Source organism: Oncorhynchus gorbuscha, linkage group LG02 (assembly GCF_021184085.1).
Source record: "Oncorhynchus gorbuscha isolate QuinsamMale2020 ecotype Even-year linkage group LG02, OgorEven_v1.0, whole genome shotgun sequence".
NCBI lineage: Eukaryota > Metazoa > Chordata > Actinopteri > Salmoniformes > Salmonidae > Oncorhynchus > Oncorhynchus gorbuscha.
In genome coordinates this window covers 67,865,925-67,893,334 of record NC_060174.1, presented here as the reverse complement: position 1 = coordinate 67,893,334, position 27,410 = coordinate 67,865,925, and the positions used below count along the sequence as shown (strand labels likewise).

General features: G+C 48.9%; 1 protein-coding gene across 1 annotated transcript in view; it reads left to right on the top strand.

The window, feature by feature from the left end:
- The window catches only part of LOC123990568 (mucin-6-like), a 45,433-nt gene extending 18,987 nt beyond the window's left edge, over positions 1 to 26,446 (top strand). The window contains exons 3-4 of the mRNA XM_046291178.1: positions 25,501 to 25,575; positions 25,673 to 26,446. Coding sequence (XP_046147134.1) covers positions 25,501 to 25,575; positions 25,673 to 25,934 — 337 coding nt within the window. The 3' untranslated portion in view covers positions 25,935 to 26,446. The remainder of the gene's footprint in view (positions 1 to 25,500; positions 25,576 to 25,672) is intronic.
- Positions 26,447 to 27,410: the final 964 nt, after the last annotated feature.

The following is a 27,410-nucleotide window of genomic DNA, read 5'->3' as shown; positions in this document are numbered from 1 at the left end:
AAAGGAAGAGAAAGGGAGATAGATGGGGTGGGAATGAGTGAGTAGAGAAAGAGAACAGGGAGATAGATGGGGTGAGTAGAGAAAGAGAACAGGGAGATAGATGGGGTGGGAAGGAGTGAGTAGAGAAAGAGAAAGGGAGATAGATGGGGTGGGAATGAGTGAGTAGAGAAAGAGAAAGGAAGACAGATGGGGTGTGAAGGAGTGAGTAGAGAAAGAGAAAGGGAGATAGATGGGGTGGGAAGGAGTGAGTAGAGGAAGAGAAAGGGAGATCGATGGGGTGGGAAGGAGTGAGTAGAGGAAGAGAAAGGGAGACAGATGGGGTGTGAAGGAGTGAGTAGAGAAAGAGAAAGGGAGATAGATGGGGTGGGAAGGAGTGAGTAGAGGAAGAGAATGGGAGATAGATGGGGTGGGGAGGAGTGAGTAGAGAGAGAGAACAGGGAGATAGATGGGGTGGGAAGGAGTGAGTAGAGGAAGAGAAAGGGAGATAGATGGGGTGGGAAGGAGTGAGTAGAGGAAGAGAAAGGGAGATAGATGGGGTGGGAAGGTGTGAGTATAGGCAGAGGAAGGGAGATAGGTGGGGTGGGAATGAGTGAGTAGAGGAAGAGAAAGGGAGATAGATGGGGTGGGAAGGAATGAGTAGAGGAAGAGAACAGGGAGATAGATGGGGTGGGAAGGAATGAGTAGAGGAAGAGAAAGGGAGATAGATGGGGTGGGAAGGAGTGAGTAGAGAAAGAGAACAGGCGGATAGATAGGATGGGAAGGAGTGAGTAGAGGAAGAGAACAGGGAGATAGATGGGGTGAGAAGGAGTGAGTAGAGAAAGAGAACAGGGAGATAGATAGGGTGAGTAGAGAAAGAGAACAGGGAGATAGATGGGGTGGGAAGGAATGAGTAAAGGAAGAGAAAGGGAGATAGATGGGGTGGGAAGGAGTGAGTAGAGAAAGAGATAGGGAGATAGATGGGGTGGGAAGGAGTGAGTAGAGAAAGAGAACAGGGAGATAGATGGGGTGGGAAGGAGTGAGTAGAGAAAGAGAACAGGGAGATAGATGGGGTGAGTAGAGAAAGAGAACAGGGAGATAGATGGGGTGGGAAGGAATGAGTAAAGGAAGAGAAAGGAAGATAGATGGGGTGGGAAGGAGTGAGTAGAGGAAGAGAACAGAGAGATAGATGGGGTGGGAATGAGTGAGTAGAGAAAGAGAACAGGGAGATAGATGGGGTGGGAAGGAGTGAGTAGAGGAAGAGAAAGAGAGATAGATGGGGTGGGAAGAAGTGAGTAGAGGTAGAGAAAGGGAGATAGATGGGGTGGGAAGGAGTGAGTAGAGAAAGAGAACAGGGAGATAGATGGGGTGAGTAGAGAAAGAGAACAGGGAGATAGATGGGGTGGGAAGGAATGAGTAAAGGAAGAGAAAGGAAGATAGATGGGGTGGGAAGGAATGAGTAGAGGAAGAGAACAGGGAGATAGATGGGGTGGGAAGGAGTGAGTAGAGGAAGAGAAAGGGAGATAGATGGGGTGGGGAGGAGTGAGTAGAGGAAGATAACAGGGAGATAGATGGGGTGGGAAGGAGTGAGTAGAGAAAGAGAAAGGAGACAGATGGGATGGGAAGGAGTGAGTAGAGGAAGAGAAAGGAGATAGATGGGGTGGGAAGGAGTGAGTAGAGGAAGAGAAAGGGAGACAGATGGGGTGTGAAGGAGTGAGTAGAGAAAGAGAACAGGGAGATAGATGGGGTGGGAAGGAGTGAGTAGAGGAAGAGAATGGGAGATAGATGGGGTGGGGAGGAGTGAGTAGAGAGAGAGAACAGGGAGATAGATGGGGTGGGAAGGAGTGAGTAGAGGAAGAGAAAGGGAGATAGATGGGGTGGGAAGGAGTGAGTAGAGGAAGAGAAAGGGAGATAGATGGGGTGGGAAGGAATGAGTAGAGGAAGAGAACAGGGAGATAGATGGGGTGGGAAGGAATGAGTAGAGGAAGAGAAAGGGAGATAGATGGGGTGGGAAGGAGTGAGTAGAGAAAGAGAACAGGCGGATAGATAGGATGGGAAGGAGTGAGTAGAGGAAGAGAACAGGGAGATAGATGGGGTGAGAAGGAGTGAGTAGAGAAAGAGAACAGGGAGATAGATAGGGTGAGTAGAGAAAGAGAACAGGGAGATAGATGGGGTGGGAAGAAGTGAGTAGAGGTAGAGAAAGGGAGATAGATGGGGTGGGAAGGAGTGAGTAGAGAAAGAGAACAGGGAGATAGATGGGGTGGGAAGGAGTGAGTAGAGAAAGAGAACAGGGAGATAGATGGGGTGAGTAGAGAAAGAGAACAGGGAGATAGATGGGGTGGGAAGGAATGAGTAAAGGAAGAGAAAGGGAGATAGATGGGGTGGGAAGGAGTGAGTAGAGAAAGAGATAGGGAGATAGATGGGGTGGGAAGGAGTGAGTAGAGAAAGAGAACAGGGAGATAGATGGGGTGGGAAGGAATGAGTAAAGGAAGAGAAAGGAGATAGATGGGGTGGGAAGGAGTGAGTAGAGAAAGAGAACAGGGAGATAGATGGGGTGAGTAGAGAAAGAGAACAGGGAGATAGATGGGGTGGGAAGGAATGAGTAAAGGAAGAGAAAGGAAGATAGATGGGGTGGGAAGGAGTGAGTAGAGGAAGAGAATGGGAGATAGATGGGGTGGGGAGGAGTGAGTAGAGAGAGAGAACAGGGAGATAGATGGGGTGGGAAGGAGTGAGTAGAGGAAGAGAAAGGGAGATAGATGGGGTGGGAAGGAGTGAGTAGAGGAAGAGAAAGGGAGATAGATGGGGTGGGAAGGTGTGAGTATAGGCAGAGGAAGGGAGATAGGTGGGGTGGGAATGAGTGAGTAGAGGAAGAGAAAGGGAGATAGATGGGGTGGGAAGGAATGAGTAGAGGAAGAGAACAGGGAGATAGATGGGGTGGGAAGGAATGAGTAGAGGAAGAGAAAGGGAGATAGATGGGGTGGGAAGGAGTGAGTAGAGAAAGAGAACAGGCGGATAGATAGGATGGGAAGGAGTGAGTAGAGGAAGAGAACAGGGAGATAGATGGGGTGAGAAGGAGTGAGTAGAGAAAGAGAACAGGGAGATAGATAGGGTGAGTAGAGAAAGAGAACAGGGAGATAGATGGGGTGGGAAGAAGTGAGTAGAGGTAGAGAAAGGGAGATAGATGGGGTGGGAAGGAGTGAGTAGAGAAAGAGAACAGGGAGATAGATGGGGTGGGAAGGAGTGAGTAGAGAAAGAGAACAGGGAGATAGATGGGGTGAGTAGAGAAAGAGAACAGGGAGATAGATGGGGTGGGAAGGAATGAGTAAAGGAAGAGAAAGGGAGATAGATGGGGTGGGAAGGAGTGAGTAGAGAAAGAGATAGGGAGATAGATGGGGTGAGTAGAGAAAGAGAACAGGGAGATAGCTGGGGTGGGAAGGAAGGAGTAGAGGAAGAGAAAGGGAGATATATGGGGTGGGAAGAAGTGAGTAGAGGTAGAGAAAGGGATATAGATGGGGTGGGAAGGAGTGAGTAGAGAAAGAGAACAGGGAGATAGATGGGGTGGGAAGGAGTGAGTAGAGAAAGAGAAAGGGAGATAGATGGGGTGGGAATGAGTGAGTAGAGAAAGAGAAAGGAAGACAGATGGGGTGTGAAGGAGTGAGTAGAGAAAGAGAAAGGGAGATAGATGGGGTGGGAAGGAGTGAGTAGAGGAAGAGAAAGGGAGATAGATGGGGTGGGAAGGAGTGAGTAGAGAAAGAGAACAGGGAGATAGATGGGGTGAGTAGAGAAAGAGAACAGGGAGATAGATGGGGTGGGAAGGAATGAGTAAAGGAAGAGAAAGGAAGATAGATGGGGTGGGAAGGAGTGAGTAAAGGAAGAGAAAGGAAGATAGATGGGGTGGGAAGGAATGAGTAGAGGAAGAGAACAGGGAGATAGATGGGGTGGGAAGGAGTGAGTAGAGGAAGAGAAAGGGAGATAGATGGGGTGGGGAGGAGTGAGTAGAGGAAGATAACAGGGAGATAGATGGGGTGGGAAGGAGTGAGTAGAGAAAGAGAAAGGGAGACAGATGGGATGGGAAGGAGTGAGTAGAGGAAGAGAAAGGGAGATAGATGGGGTGGGAAGGAGTGAGTAGAGGAAGAGAAAGGGAGACAGATGGGGTGTGAAGGAGTGAGTAGAGAAAGAGAACAGGGAGATAGATGGGGTGGGAAGGAGTGAGTAGAGGAAGAGAATGGGAGATAGATGGGGTGGGGAGGAGTGAGTAGAGAGAGAGAACAGGGAGATAGATGGGGTGGGAAGGAGTGAGTAGAGGAAGAGAAAGGGAGATAGATGGGGTGGGAAGGAGTGAGTAGAGGAAGAGAAAGGGAGATAGATGGGGTGGGAAGGAATGAGTAGAGGAAGAGAACAGGGAGATAGATGGGGTGGGAAGGAATGAGTAGAGGAAGAGAAAGGGAGATAGATGGGGTGGGAAGGAGTGAGTAGAGAAAGAGAACAGGCGGATAGATAGGATGGGAAGGAGTGAGTAGAGGAAGAGAACAGGGAGATAGATGGGGTGAGAAGGAGTGAGTAGAGAAAGAGAACAGGGAGATAGATAGGGTGAGTAGAGAAAGAGAACAGGGAGATAGATGGGGTGGGAAGAAGTGAGTAGAGGTAGAGAAAGGGAGATAGATGGGGTGGGAAGGAGTGAGTAGAGAAAGAGAACAGGGAGATAGATGGGGTGGGAAGGAGTGAGTAGAGAAAGAGAACAGGGAGATAGATGGGGTGAGTAGAGAAAGAGAACAGGGAGATAGATGGGGTGGGAAGGAATGAGTAAAGGAAAGAAAGGGAGATAGATGGGGTGGGAAGGAGTGAGTAGAGAAAGAGATAGGGAGATAGATGGGGTGGGAAGGAGTGAGTAGAGAAAGAGAACAGGGAGATAGATGGGGTGGGAAGGAATGAGTAAAGGAAGAGAAAGGGAGATAGATGGGGTGGGAAGGAGTGAGTAGAGAAAGAGAACAGGGAGATAGATGGGGTGAGTAGAGAAAGAGAACAGGGAGATAGATGGGGTGGGAAGGAATGAGTAAAGGAAGAGAAAGGAAGATAGATGGGGTGGGAAGGAGTGAGTAGAGGAAGAGAATGGGAGATAGATGGGGTGGGGAGGAGTGAGTAGAGAGAGAGAACAGGGAGATAGATGGGGTGGGAAGGAGTGAGTAGAGGAAGAGAAAGGGAGATAGATGGGGTGGGAAGGAGTGAGTAGAGGAAGAGAAAGGGAGATAGATGGGGTGGGAAGGTGTGAGTATAGGCAGAGGAAGGGAGATAGGTGGGGTGGGAATGAGTGAGTAGAGGAAGAGAAAGGGAGATAGATGGGGTGGGAAGGAATGAGTAGAGGAAGAGAACAGGGAGATAGATGGGGTGGGAAGGAATGAGTAGAGGAAGAGAAAGGGAGATAGATGGGGTGGGAAGGAGTGAGTAGAGAAAGAGAACAGGCGGATAGATAGGATGGGAAGGAGTGAGTAGAGGAAGAGAACAGGGAGATAGATGGGGTGAGAAGGAGTGAGTAGAGAAAGAGAACAGGGAGATAGATAGGGTGAGTAGAGAAAGAGAACAGGGAGATAGATGGGGTGGGAAGAAGTGAGTAGAGGTAGAGAAAGGGAGATAGATGGGGTGGGAAGGAGTGAGTAGAGAAAGAGAACAGGGAGATAGATGGGGTGGGAAGGAGTGAGTAGAGAAAGAGAACAGGGAGATAGATGGGGTGAGTAGAGAAAGAGAACAGGGAGATAGATGGGGTGGGAAGGAATGAGTAAAGGAAGAGAAAGGGAGATAGATGGGGTGGGAAGGAGTGAGTAGAGAAAGAGATAGGGAGATAGATGGGGTGGGAAGGAGTGAGTAGAGAAGAGAACAGGGAGATAGATGGGGTGGGAAGGAGTGAGTAGAGAAAGAGAACAGGGAGATAGATGGGGTGAGTAGAGAAAGAGAACAGGGAGATAGCTGGGGTGGGAAGGAAGGAGTAGAGGAAGAGAAAGGGAGATATATGGGGTGGGAAGAAGTGAGTAGAGGTAGAGAAAGGGATATAGATGGGGTGGGAAGGAGTGAGTAGAGAAAGAGAACAGGGAGATAGATGGGGTGGGAAGGAGTGAGTAGAGAAAGAGAAAGGGAGATAGATGGGGTGGGAATGAGTGAGTAGAGAAAGAGAAAGGAAGACAGATGGGGTGTGAAGGAGTGAGTAGAGAAAGAGAAAGGGAGATAGATGGGGTGGGAAGGAGTGAGTAGAGGAAGAGAAAGGGAGATAGATGGGGTGGGAAGGAGTGAGTAGAGAAAGAGAACAGGGAGATAGATGGGGTGAGTAGAGAAAGAGAACAGGGAGATAGATGGGGTGGGAAGGAATGAGTAAAGGAAGAGAAAGGAAGATAGATGGGGTGGGAAGGAGTGAGTAGAGGAAGAGAACAGAGAGATAGATGGGGTGGGAAGGAGTGAGTAGAGAAAGAGAACAGGGAGATAGATGGGGTGGGAAGGAGTGAGTAGAGGAAGAGAAAGAGAGATAGATGGGGTGGGAAGAAGTGAGTAGAGGTAGAGAAAGGGAGATAGATGGGGTGGGAAGGAGTGAGTAGAGAAAGAGAACAGGGAGATAGATGGGGTGAGTAGAGAAAGAGAACAGGGAGATAGATGGGGTGGGAAGGAATGAGTAAAGGAAGAGAAAGGAAGATAGATGGGGTGGGAAGGAATGAGTAGAGGAAGAGAACAGGGAGATAGATGGGGTGGGAAGGAGTGAGTAGAGGAAGAGAAAGGGAGATAGATGGGGTGGGGAGGAGTGAGTAGAGGAAGATAACAGGGAGATAGATGGGGTGGGAAGGAGTGAGTAGAGAAAGAGAAAGGGAGACAGATGGGATGGGAAGGAGTGAGTAGAGGAAGAGAAAGGGAGATAGATGGGGTGGGAAGGAGTGAGTAGAGGAAGAGAAAGGGAGACAGATGGGGTGTGAAGGAGTGAGTAGAGAAAGAGAACAGGGAGATAGATGGGGTGGGAAGGAGTGAGTAGAGGAAGAGAATGGGAGATAGATGGGGTGGGGAGGAGTGAGTAGAGAGAGAGAACAGGGAGATAGATGGGGTGGGAAGGAGTGAGTAGAGGAAGAGAAAGGGAGATAGATGGGGTGGGAAGGAGTGAGTAGAGGAAGAGAAAGGGAGATAGATGGGGTGGGAAGGAATGAGTAGAGGAAGAGAACAGGGAGATAGATGGGGTGGGAAGGAATGAGTAGAGGAAGAGAAAGGGAGATAGATGGGGTGGGAAGGAGTGAGTAGAGAAAGAGAACAGGCGGATAGATAGGATGGGAAGGAGTGAGTAGAGGAAGAGAACAGGGAGATAGATGGGGTGAGAAGGAGTGAGTAGAGAAAGAGAACAGGGAGATAGATAGGGTGAGTAGAGAAAGAGAACAGGGAGATAGATGGGGTGGGAAGAAGTGAGTAGAGGTAGAGAAAGGGAGATAGATGGGGTGGGAAGGAGTGAGTAGAGAAAGAGAACAGGGAGATAGATGGGGTGGGAAGGAGTGAGTAGAGAAAGAGAACAGGGAGATAGATGGGGTGAGTAGAGAAAGAGAACAGGGAGATAGATGGGGTGGGAAGGAATGAGTAAAGGAAGAGAAAGGGAGATAGATGGGGTGGGAAGGAGTGAGTAGAGAAAGAGATAGGGAGATAGATGGGGTGGGAAGGAGTGAGTAGAGAAAGAGAACAGGGAGATAGATGGGGTGGGAAGGAATGAGTAAAGGAAGAGAAAGGGAGATAGATGGGGTGGGAAAGGAGATAGAGTAGAGAAAGAAGAACAGGGAGATAGATGGGGTGAGTAGAGAAAGAGAACAGGGAGATAGATGGGGTGGGAAGGAATGAGTAAAGGAAGAGAAAGGAAGATAGATGGGGTGGGAAGGAGTGAGTAGGAGGAAGAGAATGGGAGATAGATGGGGTGGGGAGGAGTGAGTAGAGAGAGAGAACAGGGAGATAGATGGGGTGGGAAGGAGTGAGTAGAGGAAGAGAAAGGGAGATAGATGGGGTGGGAAGGAATGAGTAGAGAAAGAGAACAGGCGGATAGATAGGATGGGAAGGAGTGAGTAAGGAAGAGAACAGGGAGATAGATGGGGTGAGAAGGAGTGAGTAGAGAAAGAGAACAGGGAGATAGATAGGGTGAGTAGAGAAAGAGAACAGGGAGATAGATGGGGTGGGAAGAAGTGAGTAGAGGTAGAGAAAGGGAGATAGATGGGGTGGGAAGGAGTGAGTAGAGAAAGAGAACAGGGAGATAGATGGGGTGGGAAGGAGTGAGTAGAGAAAGAGAACAGGGAGATAGATGGGGTGAGTAGAGAAAGAGAACAGGGAGATAGATGGGGTGGGAAGGAATGAGTAAAGGAAGAGAAAGGGAGATAGATGGGGTGGGAAGGAGTGAGTAGAGAAAGAGATAGGGAGATAGATGGGGTGGGAAGGAGTGAGTAGAGAAAGAGAACAGGGAGATAGATGGGGTGGGAAGGAGTGAGTAGAGAAAGAGAACAGGGAGATAGATGGGGTGAGTAGAGAAAGAGAACAGGGAGATAGCTGGGGTGGGAAGGAAGGAGTAGAGGAAGAGAAAGGGAGATATATGGGGTGGGAAGAAGTGAGTAGAGGTAGAGAAAGGGATATAGATGGGGTGGGAAGGAGTGAGTAGAGAAAGAGAACAGGGAGATAGATGGGGTGGGAAGGAGTGAGTAGAGAAAGAGAAAGGGAGATAGATGGGGTGGGAATGAGTGAGTAGAGAAAGAGAAAGGAAGACAGATGGGGTGTGAAGGAGTGAGTAGAGAAAGAGAAAGGGAGATAGATGGGGTGGGAAGGAGTGAGTAGAGGAAGAGAAAGGGAGATAGATGGGGTGGGGAGGAGTGAGTAGAGAAAGAGAACAGGGAGATAGATGGGGTGGGAAGGAATGAGTAGAGGAAGAGAACAGGGAGATAGATGGGGTGGGAAGGAATGAGTAGAGGAAGAGAAAGGGAGATAGATGGGGTGGGAAGGTGTGAGTATAGGCAGAGGAAGGGAGATAGGTGGGGTGGGAAGGAGTGAGTAGAGGAAGAGAAAGGGAGATAGATGGGGTGGGAAGGAATGAGTAGAGGAAGAGAACAGGGAGATAGATGGGGTGGGAAGGAATGAGTAGAGGAAGAGAAAGGGAGATAGATGGGGTGGGAAGGAGTGAGTAGAGAAAGAGAACAGGCTGATAGATGGGATGGGAAGGAGTGAGTAGAGGAAGAGAACAGTGAGATAGATGGGGTGGGAAGGAGTGAGTAGAGGAAGAGAACAGGGAGATAGATGGGGTGGGAAGGAGTGAGTAGAGGAAGAGAACAGGGAAATCAAATCAAATCAAATTTTATTTGTCACATACACATGGTTAGCAGATGTTAATGCGAGTGTAGCGAAATGCTTGTGCTTCTAGTTCCGACAATGCCGTGATAACCAACAAGTAATCTAACTAACAATTCCAAAACTACTGTCTTATACACAGTGTAAGGGGATAAGGAACATGTACATAAGGATATATGAATGAGTGATGGTACATAGCAGCATACAGTAGATGGTATCGAGTACAGTATATACATATGAGATGAGTGTGTAGACAAAGTAAACAAAGTGGCATAGTTAAAGTGGCTAGTGATACATGTGTTACATAAGGATGCAGTCGATGTTGTAGAGTACAGTATATACATATGCATATGAGATGAATAATGTAGGGTAAGTAACATTATATAAGGTAGCATTGTTTAAAGTGGCTAGTGATATATTTACATAATTTCCCATCAATTCGCATTATTAAAATGGCTGGAGTTGGGTCAGTGTCAATGACAGTGTGTTGGCAGCAGCCACTCAATGTTAGTGGTGGCTATTTAACAGTCTGATGGCCTTGAGATAGAAGCTGTTATTCAGTCTCTCGGTCCCAGCTTTGATGCACCTGTACTGACCTCGCCTTCTGGATGATAGCGGGGTGAACAGGCAGTGGTTCGGGTGGTTGATGTCCTTGATGATCTTTATGGCCTTCCTGTAACAACGGGTGGTGTAGGTGTCCTGGAGGGCAGGTAGTTTGCCCCCGGTGATGCGTTGTGCAGTCCTCACTACCCTCTGGAGAGCCTTACGTTTGAGGGCGGAGCAGTTGCCGTACCAGGCGGTGATACAGCCCGCCAGGATGCTCTCGATTGTGCATCTGTAGAAGTTTGTGAGTGCTTTTGGTGACAAGCCGAATTTCTTCAGCCTCCTGAGGTTGAATAGGCGCTGCTGCGCCTTCTTCACGACGCTGTCAGTGTGAGTGGACCAATTCAGTTTGTCTGTGATGTGTATGCCGAGGAACTTAAAACTAGCTACCCTCTCCACTACTGTTCCATCGATGTGGATAGGGGGGTGTTCCCTCTGCTGTTTCCTGAAGTACACAATCATCTCCTTAGTTTTGTTGACGTTGAGTGTGAGGTTATTTTCCTGACACCACACTCCAAGGGCCCTCACCTCCTCCCTGTAGGCCGTCTCGTCGTTGTTGGTAATCAAGCCTACCACTGTTGTGTCGTCCGCAAACTTGATGATTGAGTTGGAGGCGTGCGTGGCCACGCAGTCGTGGGTGAACAGGGAGTACAGGAGAGGGCTCAGAACGCACCCTTGTGGGGCCCCCGTGTTGAGGATCAGCGGGGAGGAGATGTTGTTGCCTACCCTCACCACCTGGGGGCGGCCCGTCAGGAAGTCCAGTACCCAGTTGCACAGGGCGGGGTCGAGACCCAGGGTCTCGAGCTTGATGACGAGCTTGGAGGGTACTATGGTGTTGAATGCCGAGCTGTAGTCGATGAACAGCATACTCACATAGGTATTCCTCTTGTCCAGGTGGGTTAGGGCAGTGTGCAGTGTGGTTGAGATTGCATCGTCTGTGGACCTATTTGGGCGGTAAGCAAATTGGAGTGGGTCTAGGGTGTCAGGTAGGGTGGAGGTGATATGGTCCTTGACTAGTCTCTCAAAGCACTTCATGATGACGGAAGTGAGTGCTACGGGGCGGTAGTCGTTTAGCTCAGTTACCTTAGCTTTCTTGGGAACAGGAACAATGGTGGCCCTCTTGAAGCATGTGGGAACAGCAGACTGGTATAGGGATTGATTGAATATGTCCGTAAACACACCGGCCAGCTGGTCTGCGCATGCTCGGAGGGCGCGGCTGGGGATGCCGTCTGGGCCTGCAGCCTTGCGAGGGTTAACACGTTTAAATGTCTTACTCACCTCGGCTGCAGTGAAGGAGAGACTGCATGTTTCCGTTGCAGGCCGTGTCAGTGGCACTGTATTGTCCTCAAAGCGGGCAAAAAGTTATTTAGTCTGCCTGGGAGCAAGACATCCTGGTCCGTGACTGGGCTGGATTTCATCTTGTAGTCCGTGATTGACTGTAGACCCTGCCACATGCCTCTTGTGTCTGAGCCATTGAATTGAGATCCCACTTTGTCTCTGTACTGACGCTTAGCTTGTTTGATAGCCTTACGGAGGGAATAGCTGCACTGTTTGTATTCAGTCATGTTGCCAGACACCTTGCCCTGATTAAAAGCAGTGGTTCGCGCTTTCAGTTTCACGCGAATGCTGCCATCAATCCACGGTTTCTGGTTAGGGAATGTTTTTATCGTTGCTATGGGAACGACATCTTCGACGCACGTTCTAATGAACTCGCACACCGAATCAGCGTATTCGTCAATATTCCCATCTGACGCAATACGAAACATGTCCCAGTCCACGTGATGGAAGCAGTCTTGGAGTGTAGAGTCAGCTTGGTCTGACCAGCGTTGGACAGACCTCAGCGTGGGAGCCTCTTGTTTTAATTTCTGTCTGTAGGCAGGGATCAGCAAAATGGAGTCGTGGTCAGCTTTTCCGAAAGGGGGGCGGGGCAGGGCCTTATATGCGTCGCGGAAGTTAGAGTAACAATGATCCAAGGTTTTACCACCCCTGGTTGCGCAATCGATATGCTGATAAAATTTAGGGAGTCTTGTTTTCAGATTGGCTTTGTTAAAATCCCCAGCTACAATGAATGCAGCCTCCGGATAAATGTTTTCCAGTTTGCAAAGAGTTAAATAAAGTTCGTTCAGAGCCATCGATGTGTCTGCTTGGGGGGGGATATATACGGCTGTGATTATAATCGAAGAGAATTCTCTTGGAAGATAATGCGGTCTACATTTGATTGTGAGGAATTCTAAATCAGGTGAACAGAAGGATTTGAGTTCCTGTATGTTTCCTTCATCACACCATGTCCCGTTAGTCATGAGGCATACGCCCCCTCCACTCTTCTTACCAGATAGATGTTTGTTTCTGTCGGCGCGATGCGTGGAGAAACCCGTTGGCTGCACCGCCCTGGATAGCGTTTTCCCAGTAAGCCATGTCTCCGTAAAGCAGAGAATGTTGCAGTCTCTGATGTCCCTCTGGAATGCCACCCTTGCTCGGATTTCATCAACCTTGTTGTCGAGAGACTGGACATTGGCAAGAAGAATACTGGGAAGTGGTGCGCGATGTGCCCTTTTTCGGAGTCTGACCAGAACACCGCCGCGTTTCCCTCTTTTTCGGAGTCGTTTCCTTGGGTCGCTGCATGCGATCCATTCCGTTGTCCTGTTTGTAAGGCAGAACACAGGATCCGCGTCACGGAAAACATATTCTTGGTCGTACTGATGGTGAGTTGACGCTGATCTTATATTCAGTAGTTCTTCTCGACTGTATGTAATGAAACCTAAGATGACCTGGGGTACTAATGTAAGAAATAACACGTAAAAAAACAAAAAACTGCATAGTTTCCTAGGAACGCGAAGCGAGGCGGCCATCTCAGTCGGCGCCGGAAATGGAATAGATAGAGATAGATGGGGTGGGAAGGAGTGAGTATAGGCAGAGGAAGGGAGATTGATGGAGTGGGAAGGAGTGAGTAGAGAAAGAGAAAGGGAGATAGATCGGGTGGGAAGGAGTGAGTAGAGGAAGAGAAAGGGAGATAGCTGGGGTGGGAAGGAAGGAGTAGAGGAAGAGAAAGGGAGATAGATGGGGTGGGAAGAAGTGAGTAGAGGTAGAGAAAGGGAGATAGATGGGGTGGGAAGGAGTGAGTAGAGAAAGAGAACAGGGAGATAGATGGGGTGGGAAGGAGTGAGTAGAGAAAGAGAACAGGGAGATAGATGGGGTGGGAAGGAGTGAGTAGAGAAAGAGAAAGGGAGATAGATGGGGTGGGAAGGAGTGAGTAGAGGAAGAGAAAGGGAGACAGATGGGATGGGAAGGATTGAGTAGAGGAAGAGAAAGGGAGATAGATGGGGTGGGAAGGAGTGAGTAGAGAAAGAGAAAGGGAGATAGATGGGGTGGGAAGGAGTGAGTAGAGGAAGAGAAAGGGTGATAGATGGGGTGGGAAGGAATGAGTAGAGAAAGAGAAAGGGAGATAGATGGGGTGGGAAGGAAGGAGTAGAGGAAGAGAACAGGGAGATAGATGGGGTAGGAAGGAGTGAGTAGAGGAAGAGAACAGGGAGATAGATGGGGTGGGAAGGAGTGAGTATAGGCAGAGGAAGGGAGATTGATGGGGTGGGAAGGAGTGAGTAGAGGAAGAGAAAGGGAGATAGCTGGGCTGGGAAGGAAGGAGTAGAGGAAGAGAAAGGGAGATAGATGGGGTGGGAAGAAGTGAGTAGAGGTAGAGAAAGGAGATAGATGGGGTGGGAAGGAGTTAGTAGATAAAGAGAACAGGGAGATAGATGGGGTGGGAAGGAGTGAGTAGAGAAAGAGAACAGGGAGATAGATGGGGTGAGTAGAGAAAGAGAACAGGGAGATAGATGGGGTGGGAAGGAATGAGTAAAGGAAGAGAAAGGGAGATAGATGGGGTGGGAATGAGTGAGTAGAGAAAGAGAAAGGAAGATAGATGGAGTGGGAAGGAGTGAGTAGAGAAAGAGAAAGGAGATAGATGGGGTGGGAAGGAAGGAGTAGAGGAAGAGAAAGGGAGATAGATGGGGTGGGAAGGAGTGAGTAGAGGAAGAGAAAGGGAGACAGATGGGGTGTGAAGGAGTGAGTAGAGAAAGAGAAAGGGAGATAGATGGGGTGGGAAGGAGTGAGTAGAGGAAGAGAAAGGGAGATAGATGGGGTGGGAAGGAGTGAGTAGAGGAAGAGAAAGGGAGATAGATGGGGTGGGAAGGTGTGAGTATAGGCAGAGGAAGGGAGATAGGTGGGGTGGGAAGGAGTGAGTAGAGGAAGAGAAAGGGAGATAGATGGGGTGGGAAGGAATGAGTAGAGGAAGAGAACAGGGAGATAGATGGGGTGGGAAGGAATGAGTAGAGGAAGAGAAAGGGAGATAGATGGGGTGGGAAGGAGTGAGTAGAGGAAGAGAAAGGGAGATAGATGGGGTGGGAAGTAGTGAGTAGAGGAAGAGAAAGGGTGATAGATGGGGTGGGAAGGAATGAGTAGAGAAAGAGAAAGGGAGATAGATGGGGTGGGAAGGAATGAGTAGAGGAAGAGAACAGGGAGATAGATGGGGTAGGAAGGAGTGAGTAGAGGAAGAGAAAGGGAGATAGATGGGTGGGAAATAGTGAGTAGAGAAAGAGAACAGGCGGATAGATGGGATGGGAAGGAGTGAGTAGAGGAAGAGAACAGGGAGATAGATGGGGTGGGAAGGAGTGAGTAGAGGAAGAGAACGGGGATATAGATGGGGTGGGAAGGAGTGAGTAGAGGAAGAGAACAGGGAGATAGATGGGGTGGGAAGGAGTGAGTATAGGCAGAGGAAGGGAGATTGATGGAGTGGGAAGGAGTGAGTAGAGAAAGAGAAAGGGAGATAGATCAGGTGGGAAGGAGTGAGTAGAGGAAGAGAAAGGGAGAAGGCTGGGGTGGGAAGGAAGGAGTAGAGGAAGAGAAAGGGAGATAGATGGGGTGGGAAGAAGTGAGTAGAGGTAGAGAAAGGGAGATAGATGGGGTGGGAAGGAGTGAGTAGAGAAAGAGAACAGGGAGATAGATGGGGTGGGAAGGAGTGAGTAGAGAAAGAGAACAGGGAGATAGATGGGGTGAGTAGAGAAAGAGAACAGGGAGATAGATGGGGTGGGAAGGAGTGAGTAGAGAAAGAGAAAGGGAGATAGATGGGGTGGGAAGGAGTGAGTAGAGGAAGAGAAAGGGAGATAGATGGGGTGGGGAGGAGTGAGTAGAGGTAGAGAAAGGGAGATAGATGGGGTGGGAAGGAGTGAGTAGAGAAAGAGATAGGGAGATAGATGGGGTGGGAAGGAGTGAGTAGAGGAAGAGAACATGCGGATAGATGGGATGGGAAGGAGTGAGTAGAGGAAGAGAACAGAGAGATAGATGGGGTGGGAAGGAGTGAGTAGAGAAAGAGAACAGGGAGATAGATGGGGTGGGAAGGAGTGAGTAAAGGAAGAGAAAGGGAGATAGATGGGGTGGGAAGGAGTGAGTAGAGAAAGAGATAGGGAGATAGATGGGGTGGGAAGGAGTGAGTAGAGGAAGAGAACAGGCGGATAGATGGGATGGGAAGGAGTGAGTAGAGGAAGAGAACAGAGAGATAGATGGGGTGGGAAGGAGTGAGTAGAGAAAGAGAACAGGGAGATAGATGGGGTGGGAAGGAGTGAGTAGAGGAAGAGAAAGAGAGATAGATGGGGTGGGAAGAAGTGAGTAGAGGTAGAGAAAGGGAGATAGATGGGGTGGGAAGGAGTGAGTAGAGAAAGAGAACAGGGAGATAGATGGGGTGAGTAGAGAAAGAGAACAGGGAGATAGATGGGGTGGGAAGGAATGAGTAAAGGAAGAGAAAGGAAGATAGATGGGGTGGGAAGGAGTGAGTAGAGAAAGAGAACAGGGAGATAGATGGGGTGGGAAGGAGTGAGTAGAGGAAGAGAAAGGGAGATAGATGGGGTGGGAGGAGTGAGTAGAGGAAGAGAACAGGGAGATAGATGGGGTGGGAAGGAGTGAGTAGAGGAAGAGAAAGGGAGATAGATGGGGTGGGGAGGAGTGAGTAGAGGAAGAGAACAGGGAGATAGATGGGGTGGGAAGGAGTGAGTAGAGAAAGAGAAAGGGAGACAGATGGGATGGGAAGGAGTGAGTAGAGGAAGAGAAAGGGAGATAGATGGGGTGGGAAGGAGTGAGTAGAGAAAGAGATAGGGAGATAGATGGGGTGGGAAGGAGTGAGTAGAGGAAGAGAACAGGTGGATAGATGGGAAGGAGTGAGTAGAGGAAGAGAACAGAGAGATAGATGGGATGGGAAGGAGTGAGTAGAGGAAGAGAACAGGGAGATAGATGGGGTGGGAATGAGTCAGTAGAGGAAGAGAACAGGGAGATAGATGGGGTGGGAAGGAGTGAGTATATGCAGAGAAAGGGAGATAGATGGGGTGGGAAGGAGTGAGTAGAGAAAGAGAACAGGGAGATAGATGGGGTGAGTAGAGGAAGAGAACAGGGAGATAGATGGAGTGAGTATAGGCAGAGGAAGGGAGATTGATGGGGTGGGAAGGAGTGAGTAGAGAAAGAGAAAGGGAGATAGATGGGGTGGGAAGGAGTGAGTAGAGGAAGAGAAAGGGAGATAGCTGGGGTGGGAATGAGTGAGTAGAGAAAGAGAAAGGAAGATAGATGGGGTGGGAAGGAGTGAGTAGAGAGGAAGAGAAAGGAGACAGATGGGGTGTGAAGGAGATGGTAGAGAAAGAGAAAGGGAGATAGATGGGGTGGGAAGGAGTGAGTAGAGGAAGAGAATGGGAGATAGATGGAGTGGGGAGGAGTGAGTAGAGAGAGAGAACAGGGAGATAGATGGGGTGGGAAGGAGTGAGTAGAGGAAGAGAAAGGGAGATAGATGGGGTGAGAAGGAGTGAGTAGAGGAAGAGAAAGGGAGATAGATGGGGTGGGAAGGTGTGAGTATAGGCAGAGGAAGGGAGATAGGTGGGGTGGGAATGAGTGAGTAGAGAAAGAGAACAGGGAGATAGATGGGGTGGGAAGGAGTGAGTAGAGGAAGAGAAAGGGAGATAGATGGGGTGGGAGGAGTGAGTAGAGGAAGAGAACAGGGAGATAGATGGGGTGGGAAGGAGTGAGTAGAGGAAGAGAAAGGGAGATAGATGGGGTGGGGAGGAGTGAGTAGAGGAAGAGAAAGGGAGATAGATGGGGTGGGAAGGAGTGAGTAGAGAAAGAGAAAGGGAGATAGATGGGGTGGGAAGGAGTGAGTAGAGGAAGAGAAAGGGAGATAGATGGGGTGGGAAGGAGTGAGTAGAGAAAGAGAAAGGGAGATAGATGGGGTGGGGTAGAGGAAGAGAACAGGTGGATAGATGGGAAGGAGTGAGTAGAGGAAGAGAACAGGGAGATAGATGGGATGGGAAGGAGTGAGTAGAGGAAGAGAACAGGGAGATAGATGGGGTGGGAATGAGTCAGTAGAGGAAGAGAACAGGGAGATAGATGGGGTGGGAAGGAGTGAGTATATGCAGAGAAAGGGAGATAGATGGGGTGGGAAGGAGTGAGTAGAGAAAGAGAACAGGAGATAGATGGGGTGAGTAGAGGAAGAGAACAGGGAGATAGATGGAGTGAGTATAGGCAGAGGAAGGAGATTGATGGGGTGGGAAGGAGTGAGTAGAGAAAGAGAAAGGAGATAGATGGGGTGGGAAGGAGTGAGTAGAGGAAGAGAAAGGGAGATAGCTGGGGTGGGAATGAGTGAGTAGAGAAAGAGAAAGGAAGATAGATGGGGTGGGAAGGAGTGAGTAGAGGAAGAGAAAGGGAGACAGATGGGGTGTGAAGGAGTGAGTAGAGAAAGAGAAAGGGAGATAGATGGGGTGGGAAGGAGTGAGTAGAGGAAGAGAATGGGAGATAGATGGAGTGGGGAGGAGTGAGAGAGAGAGAACAGGGAGATAGATGGGGTGGGAAGGAGTGAGTAGAGGAAGAGAAAGGGAGATAGATGGGGTGGGAAGGAGTGAGTAAAGGAGAAAGGGAGATAGATGGGAGAAAGGGAGATAGATGGGGTGGGAAGGTGTGAGTAGAAGAGGCAGAGGAAGGGAGATAGGATGGGGTGGGAATGAGTGAGTAGAGGAAGAGAAGGGAGATAGATGGGGTGGGAAGGAATGAGTAGAGGAAGAGAACAGGGAGATAGATGGGGTGAGAAGGAGTGAGTAGAGAAAGAGAACAGGGAGATAGATAGGGTGAGTAGAGAAAGAGAACAGGGAGATAGATGGGGTGGGAAGAAGTGAGTAGAGGTAGAGAAAGGAGATAGATGGGGTGGGAAGGAGTGAGTAGAGAAAGAGAACAGGGAGATAGATGGGGTGGGAAGGAGTGAGTAGAGAAAGAGAACAGGGAGATAGATGGGGTGAGTAGAGAAAGAGAACAGGGAGATAGATGGGGTGGGAAGGAATGAGTAAAGGAAGAGAAAGGGAGATAGATGGGGTGGGAAGGAGTGAGTAGAGAAAGAGATAGGGAGATAGATGGGGTGGGAAGGAGTGAGTAGAGAAAGAGAACAGGGAGATAGATGGGGTGGGAAGGAGTGAGTGGAGAAAGAGAACAGGGAGATAGATGGGGTGAGTAGAGAAAGAGAACAGGGAGATAGATGGGGTGGGAAGGAATGAGTAAAGGAAGAGAAAGGAAGATAGATGGGGTGGGAAGGAGTGAGTAGAGGAAGAGAAAGGGAGATAGATGGGGTGGGAAGGAATGAGTAGAGGAAGAGAAAGGGAGATAGATGGGGTGGGAAGGTGTGAGTATAGGCAGAGGAAGGGAGATAGGTGGGGTGGGAATGAGTGAGTAGAGGAAGAGAAAGGGAGATAGATGGGGTGGGAAGGAATGAGTAGAGAAAGAGAACAGGGAGATAGATGGGGTGGGAAGGAGTGAGTAGAGGAAGAGAAAGGGAGATAGATGGGGTGGGGAGGAGTGAGTAGAGAGGAAGAGAACAGGGAGATAGATGGGGTGGGAAGGAGTGAGTAGAGGAAGAGAAAGGGAGATAGATGGGGTGGGGAGGAGTGAGTAGAGGAAGAGAACAGGGAGATAGATGGGGTGGGAAGGAGTGAGTAGAGAAAGAGAAAGGGAGACAGATGGGATGGGAAGGAGTGAGTAGAGGAAGAGAAAGGGAGATAGATGGGGTGGGAAGGAGTGAGTAGAGAAAGAGATAGGGAGATAGATGGGGTGGGAAGGAGTGAGTAGAGGAAGAGAACAGGTGGATAGATGGGAAGGAGTGAGTAGAGGAAGAGAACAGGGAGATAGATGGGGTGGGAAGGAGTGAGTAGAGGAAGAGAACAGGGAGATAGATGGGGTGGGAAGGACTCAGTAGAGGAAGAGAACAGGGAGATAGATGGGGTGGGAAGGAGTGAGTATATGCAGAGAAAGGGAGATAGATGGGGTGGGAAGGAGTGAGTAGAGAAAGAGAACAGGGAGATAGATGGGGTGAGTGAGTAGGAAGAGAACAGGGAGATAGATGGGGTGAGTATAGGCAGAGGAAGGGAGATTGATGGGGTAGAGGAAGAGAACAGGAGATAGATGGAGTGAGTATAGGCAGAGGAAGGGGAAGGAGTGAGTAGAGAAAGAGAAAGGGAGATAGATGGGGTGGGAAGGAGTGAGTAGAGGAAGAGAAAGGGAGATAGCTGGGGTGGGTGTCATGCAGGTGATAGAGGAAGGAAAAAGCGACTTAACAGAAACAGAGTTTATTCAAGTCCAAACAGGGAATAACAGAAATCCTCTAGTCTGAAGAGGGAATAACAAGAGAAGCGGCCACAGACTGCAGGTCGATGGGGTGGGCAGGCCGTAGTAGACAGAGACACCTGCTCACACGCAGCATCTGATGAAGGCAGGGAAAATGGGGTGGGACAGGACAGGGCGAAACACAATCACAGCATGGTGAATACAAAACAAGGAACCGACGGGACAGGAACGGAACACAAAGGAATAAATAGGGACTCTAATCAGGGGAAAGGATCGGGAACAGGTGTGGGAAGACTAAATGATGATTAGGGGAATAGGAGATAGATGGGAGCAGGGGAACGATAGAGAGAAGAGAGAGCGAGAGAGTGAGAGGGGAAAGGGGGAGAGAGAGGGATAGAAAGAGGGAGAAGAGAACCCAATAAGACCAGCAGAGGGAAACGAACAGAATGGGGAGCACAGGGACAAGACATGATAATAAATGACAAACATGACAGTGGGAAGGAAGGAGTAGAGGAAGAGAAAGGGAGATAGATGGGGTGGGAAGAAGTGAGTAGAGGTAGAGAAAGGAATATAGATGGGGTGGGAAGGAGTGAGTAGAGAAAGAGAACAGGGAGATAGATGGGGTGGGAAGGAGTGAGTAGAGAAAGAGAACAGGGATATAGATGGGGGTGAGTAGAGAAAGAGAACAGGGAGATAGATGGGGTGGGAAGGAAAGAGTAAAGGAAGAGAAAGGGAGATAGATGGGGTGGGAATGAGTGAGTAGAGAAAGAGAACAGGGAGATAGATGGGGTGAGTAGAGGAAGAGAACAGGGAGATAGATGGGGAGTATAGGCAGAGGAAGGGAGATTGATGGGGTGGGAAGGAGTGAGTAGAGAAAGAGAAAGGGAGATAGATGGGGTGGGAAGGAGTGAGTAGAGGAAGAGAAAGGGAGATAGCTGGGGTGGGAATGAGTGAGTAGAGAAAGAGAAAGGAAGATAGATGGGGTGGGAAGGAGTGAGTAGAGGAAGAGAAAGGGAGACAGATGGGGTGTGAAGGAGTGAGTAGAGAAAGAGAAAGGGAGACAGATGGGGTGGGAAGGAGTGAGTAGAGGAAGAGAATGGGAGATAGATGGAGTGGGGAGGAGTGAGTAGAGAGAGAGAACAGGGAGATAGATGGGGTGGGAAGGAGTGAGTAGAGGAAGAGAAAGGGAGATAGATGGGGTGGGAAGGAGTGAGTAGAGGAAGAGAAAGGGAGATAGATGGGGTGGGAAGGTGTGAGTATAGGCAGAGGAAGGGAGATAGGTGGGGTGGGAATGAGTGAGTAGAGGAAGAGAAAGGGAGATAGATGGGGTGGGAAGGAATGAGTAGAGGAAGAGAACAGGGAGATAGATGGGGTGGGAAGGAATGAGTAGAGGAAGAGAAAGGGAGATAGATGGGGTGGGAAGGAGTGAGTAGAGAAAGAGAACAGGGGGATAGATAGGGTGAGTAGAGAAAGAGAACAGGGAGATAGATGGGGTGGGAAGGAATGAGTAAAGGAAGAGAAAGGGAGATAGATGGGGTGGGAAGGAGTGAGTAGAGAAAGAGAACAGGGAGATAGATGGGGTGGGAAGGAGTGAGTAGAGAAAGAGAACAGGGAGATAGATGGGGTGAGTAGAGAAAGAGAACAGGGAGATAGATGGGGTGGGAAGGAATGAGTAAAGGAAGAGAAAGGAAGATAGATGGGGTGGGAAGGAGTGAGTAGAGAAAGAGAACAGGGAGATAGATGGGGTGGGAAGGAGTGAGTAGAGGAAGAGAAAGGGAGATAGATGGGGTGGGAAGGAATGAGTAGAGGAAGAGAACAGGGAGATAGATGGGGTGGGAAGGAATGAGTAGAGGAAGAGAAAGGGAGATAGATGGGGTGGGAAGGAGTGAGTAGAGAAAGAGAACAGGGAGATAGATGGGATGGGAAGGAGTGAGTAGAGGAAGAGAACAGGGAGATAGATGGGGTGGGAAGGAGTGAGTAGAGGAAGAGAACAGGGAGATAGATGGGGTGGGAAGGAGTGAGTAGAGGAAGAGAACAGGGAGATAGATGGGGTGGGAAGGAGAGAAAGAGAAAAGGGAGATAGGCAGAGAGAAGGGAGATTGATGGGGTGGGAAGGAGTGAGTAGAGAAAGAGAAAGGGAGATAGATGGGGTGGGAAGGAGTGAGTAGAGGAAGAGAAAGGGAGATAGCTGGGGTGGGAAGGAAGGAGTAGAGGAAGAGAAAGGGAGATAGATGGGGTGAGGGAAGAAAGGGAGATAGATGGGGTGGGAAGGTGAGTAGAAAGGGAGATAGATGGGGTGGGAAGGAGTGAGTAGAGAAAGAGAACAGGGAGATAGATGGGGTGGGAAGGAGTGAGTAGAGAAAGAGAACAGGGAGATAGATGGGGTGGGAAGGAGTGAGTAGAGAAAGAGAAAGGGAGATAGATGGGGTGGGAAGGAGTGAGTAGAGGAAGAGAAAGGGAGATAGATGGGGTGGGAAGGAATGAGTAGAGGAAGAGAACAGGGAGATAGATGGGGTGGGAAGGAATGAGTAGAGGAAGAGAAAGGGAGATAGATGGGGTGGGAAGGAGTGAGTAGAGAAAGAGAACAGGCGGATAGATGGGATGGGAAGGAGTGAGTAGAGGAAGAGAACAGGGAGATAGATGGGGTGGGAAGGAGTGAGTAGAGGAAGAGAACAGGGAGATAGATGGGGTGGGAAGGAGTGAGTAGAGAAAGAGAAAGGGAGATAGATGGGAGTGGGAAGGAGTGAGTAGAGAAAGAGAAAGGGAGATAGATGGGGTGGGAAGGAGTGAGTAGAGGAAGAGAAAGGGAGATAGATGGGGTGGGAAGGAAGGAGTAGAGGAAGAGAAAGGAGATAGATGGGGTGGGAAGAAGTGAGTAGAGGAAGAGAAAGGGAGATAATGGGGTGGGAAGGAGTGAGTAGAGAAAGAGAACAGGGAGATAGATGGGGTGGGAAGGAGTGAGTAGAGAAAGAGAACAGGGAGATAGATGGGGTGGGAAGGAGTGAGTAGAGAAAGAGAAAGGGAGATAGATGGGGTGGGAAGGAGTGAGTAGAGGAAGAGAAAGGGAGACAGATGGGATGGGAAGGATTGAGTAGAGGAAGAGAACAGGGAGATAGATGGGGTGGGAAGGAGTGAGTAGAGGAAGAGAAAGGGAGATAGATGGGGTGGGAAGGAAGGAGTAGAGGAAGAGAAAGGGAGATAGATGGGGTGGGAAGAATGAGTAGAGAAAGAGAAAGGAAGATAGATGGGGTGGGAAGGAAGTGAATAGAGGAAAGAGAACAGGGAGATAGATGGGGTGGGAAGGAGTGAGTAGAGGAAGAGAACAGGGAGATAGATGGGGTGGGAAGGAGTGAGTATAGGCAGAGGAAGGGAGATTGATGGGGTGGGAAGGAGTGAGTAGAGGAAGAGAAAGGGAGATAGCTGGGCTGGGAAGGAAGGAGTAGAGGAAGAGAAAGGGAGATAGATGGGGTGGGAAGAAGTGAGTAGAGGTAGAGAAAGGGAGATAGATGGGGTGGGAAGGAGTTAGTAGATAAAGAGAACAGGGAGATAGATGGGGTGGGAAGGAGTGAGTAGAGAAAGAGAACAGGGAGATAGATGGGGTGAGTAGAGAAAGAGAACAGGGAGATAGATGGGGTGGGAAGGAATGAGTAAAGGAAGAGAAAGGGAGATAGATGGGGTGGGAATGAGTGAGTAGAGAAAGAGAAAGGAAGATAGATGGAGTGGGAAGGAGTGAGTAGAGAAAGAGAAAGGGAGATAGATGGGGTGGGAAGGAAGGAGTAGAGGAAGAGAAAGGGAGATAGATGGGGTGGGAAGGAGTGAGTAGAGGAAGAGAAAGGGAGACAGATGGTGTGTGAAGGAGTGAGTAGAGAAAGAGAAAGGGAGATAGATGGGGTGGGAAGGAGTGAGTAGAGGAAGAGAAAGGGAGATAGATGGGGTGGGAAGGAGTGAGTAGAGGAAGAGAAAGGGAGATAGATGGGGTGGGAAGGTGTGAGTATAGGCAGAGGAAGGGAGATAGGTGGGGTGGGAAGGAGTGAGTAGAGGAAGAGAAAGGGAGATAGATGGGGTGGGAAGGAATGAGTAGAGGAAGAGAACAGGGAGATAGATGGGGTGGGAAGGAATGAGTAGAGGAAGAGAAAGGGAGATAGATGGGGTGGGAAGGAGTGAGTAGAGGAAGAGAAAGGGAGATAGATGGGGTGGGAAGGAGTGAGTAGAGGAAGAGAAAGGGTGATAGATGGGGTGGGAAGGAATGAGTAGAGAAAGAGAAAGGGAGATAGATGGGGTGGGAAGGAATGAGTAGAGGAAGAGAACAGGGAGATAGATGGGGTAGGAAGGAGTGAGTAGAGGAAGAGAAAGGGAGATAGATGGGTGGGAAATAGTGAGTAGAGAAAGAGAACAGGCGGATAGATGGGAAGGAGTGAGTAGAGGAAGAGAACAGGGAGATAGATGGGGTGGGAAGGAGTGAGTAGAGGAAGAGAACAGGGATATAGATGGGGTGGGAAGGAGTGAGTAGAGGAAGAGAACAGGGAGATAGATGGGGTGGGAAGGAGTGAGTATAGGCAGAGGAAGGGAGATTGATGGAGTGGGAAGGAGTGAGTAGAGGAAGAGAAAGGGAGATAGATGGGGTGAGTAGAGGAAGAGAAAGGGAGATAGATGGGGTGGGAAGGAGTGAGTAGAGAAAGAGAAAGGGAGATGGATGGGGTGGGAAGGAGTGAGTAGAGAAAGAGATAGGGAGATAGATGGGGTTTGAAGGAGTGTGTAGAGGAAGAGAAAGGGAGATAGATGGGGTGAGTATAGAAAGAGAACAGGGAGATAGATGGGGTGGGAAGAGTGAGTAGAGGAAGAGAAAGGGAGATAGATGGAGTGAGTAGAGAAAGAGAACAGGGAGATTGATGGGGTGGGAAGGAGTGAGTAGAGGAAGAGAAAGGGAGATAGATGGGTGGGAAGGAGTGAGTAGAGGAAGAGAAAGGGATATAGATGGAGTGGGAAGGAGTGAGTAGAGGAAGAGAAAGGGAGATAGATGGGGTGGGGAGGAGTGAGTAGAGGAAAAGAACAGGGAGATAGATGGGATGGGAAGGAGTGAGTAGAGGAAGAGAAAGGGAGATAGCTGGGGTGGGAAGGAGTGAGTAGAGGGAGAGAAAGGGAGATAGATGGAGTGAGTAGAGAAAGAGAACAGGGAGATAGATGGGGTGGGAAGGAGTGAGTAGAGAAAGAGAAAGGGAGATAGATGGGGTGGGGAGGAGTGAGTAGAGGAAGAGAACAGGGAGATAGATGGGGTGGGAAGGAGTGAGTAGGGAAAGAGAACAGGGAGATAGATGGAGTGAGTAGAGAAAGAGAACAGGGAGATGGATGGGGTGGGAAGGAGTGAGTAGAGGAAGAGAAAGGGAGATAGATGGGGTGGCAAGGAGTGAGTTGAGGAAGAGAAAGGGAGATAGATGGGGTGGGAAGGAGTGAGTAGAGGAAGAGAAAGGGAGATAGATGGGGTGGGAAGGAGTGAGTAGAGAACAGAATGATATTAGATGTTGTTATTAAAGCCCAATGCAGCCATTTTCATCTCAAAATCAAATCATTTCTGGGTGACAATTAAGTACATTAATGTGACTGTTTTCAATTAAAGTGGTCAAATAGAAACAAAAATATATTCTTATTAAAGGTTAGTTTCTCAGGCAAAAACAATTCTGGGACTGTCTGGGAGTGGTCTGTGTGGGGAGGGGAAAACTGAAAATTAACGTTTACTGGCATAGAGATTTGGAACTCTCTTTCTTGTTGGTCTATTAACTAATTTACTGCATGGTAATTTTGGACAGTCTTTTCAAACAGCTCTTACACTGATAGGGCATTATCAAACATTTCACAATGCCATAGTATTACTCCAATCGCATGTGTGGAAATGTATATAAAACACAGGAAAATTGTGTTTTTGACTGCACTGGAACTTTAATATCGCCTGCTCTCCTGCTGTTTCAGTCGGCGATGCTACAGGACAGGGCAGGACCTCAGGGAGTGCTACACCTGTCAGAAGACCGCTTGTATCGTCTACAGGTGAGACACAAGAAGCATGGTCAGATCGGTTTGACTCGTTCCTCCTGTTCTTGCTTTCCTCAGTTTTCACCCTCCCTCTATCTCTCTGTCGCTGCAGTGTGGAGTATGACTTCAGGCAGCAAGAGAGACGTTTCTTGGCGGTTCTGAATCCTCAGAAGGCTGACAACAACGCTACAACATTTCTCCCCTCCCTGCCTCACAACCCCACCTTGCTGACGAATGCCATCACTAAGACCATGACCAAGTCCAAGGTTAAGAGCAAAAAGTTGTGCAAGACACTTTTCCGATGGCTGCCTAGGAAAATTCAGCGGACAAAGTCCTCCTTTCACCAACTCTCTCCAGATCATTTGAACTCCTAGCATGCTGTCCATGAGGTATCCCCTGTAATATAAAATCTGATGTCCCTATTACAGGAAGCAGCGCTTGTCATCGTGGAAGACAATGCCACTTCCTGTTCACATGATAGCTGTTCTGAAATCTGATTTGCTCCTTTAAGGCTGATTGACACCCTACTGTCCAATCAGGACATAGCATGAACAGGATATCCCCAATAGTAACTAGTGACATTTGCCCAGTCGAGCAAGAGTATATCGTAAGGGAAAACTTCATCCTTCAGGTGAAAATCATAAACCTTCATCCAAAGCACATGCGATAGTTTTGTTGAACTAGATGAGACTTCCAAAGGTTTGCTGGATTGCAATCACCATTTTTCAGAGTAAATGTAGATGAAAGTCCACTTAGTTATGTTCTATAGTGTCTTGTAGCTAAGTGTTGCCGTCCCCTTACAGATTCCCCTAACCAGCTTATCCCAGGGTAAATGTACCTACCTGATTTTTTGGAGAAATAAACCAAAGCTACAGCACATACTGTAAACATGCTCTCTTTCATATGTAAGTAACATTGCTTATTGCTATCCATCTGTCTATCTTAGCCTGTTAGTAATTTAATCACCTCGTCTTACAGACAGACAGACAGACAGACAGACAGACAGACAGACAGACAGACAGACAGACAGACAGACAGACAGACAGACAGACAGACAGACAGACAGACAGACAGACAGACAGACAGACAGACAGACAGACAGACAGACAGACAGACAGACAGACAGACAGACAGACAGACAGACAGACAGACAGACAGACAGACACAGTACAGGGACCCACACATGGTACTACACAGGAATCCTCCCACAAAACTCATAGATACTGTAGTCATCCAGGCCTGCTCTGTTCTCTCACCTGACACAGTTAGACAGTTCACAGCAGCCAGCTGTCCCTGAAAGTGGAGAAACTTTCATTCTCTTTTTCCCAGAAGGGAAAGGCTTGTGCAGAAGGTCTCTAAATCCCCAAACAATCTAAAGCCTAACAGGGTTTGCTAAAAGGCTTCAGAGTTAAACAATGGCAGGACGTATTGCTGCAATGAAGCATGAAAATCCCACAATGCAATTTTCCATGGTCACGTGCAGATACACACCCATGCACATACACACACACCGTATATACGCGTGCGCGCGCACACACACACACACACACACACACACACACACACACACACACACACACACACACACACACACACACACACACACACACACACGCACACACACACACACACACACACACACACACACACAACCTCCTACACTGAACCTAAAAGCACCCAATGGCAGGCTTCAACGAAGCATGAATAACTTAAGCTCATGCTTCTAGTTAATGTCTCTGACAAGTAAGGAGCTGCCTCGGGGAATATGCCATTTTGGAAAAGTCTGATCTCGACTCAGAGATCATGAAAGACAAGGAGAGATATCTTTTTAGAGTCGTCCTGTCAGACAA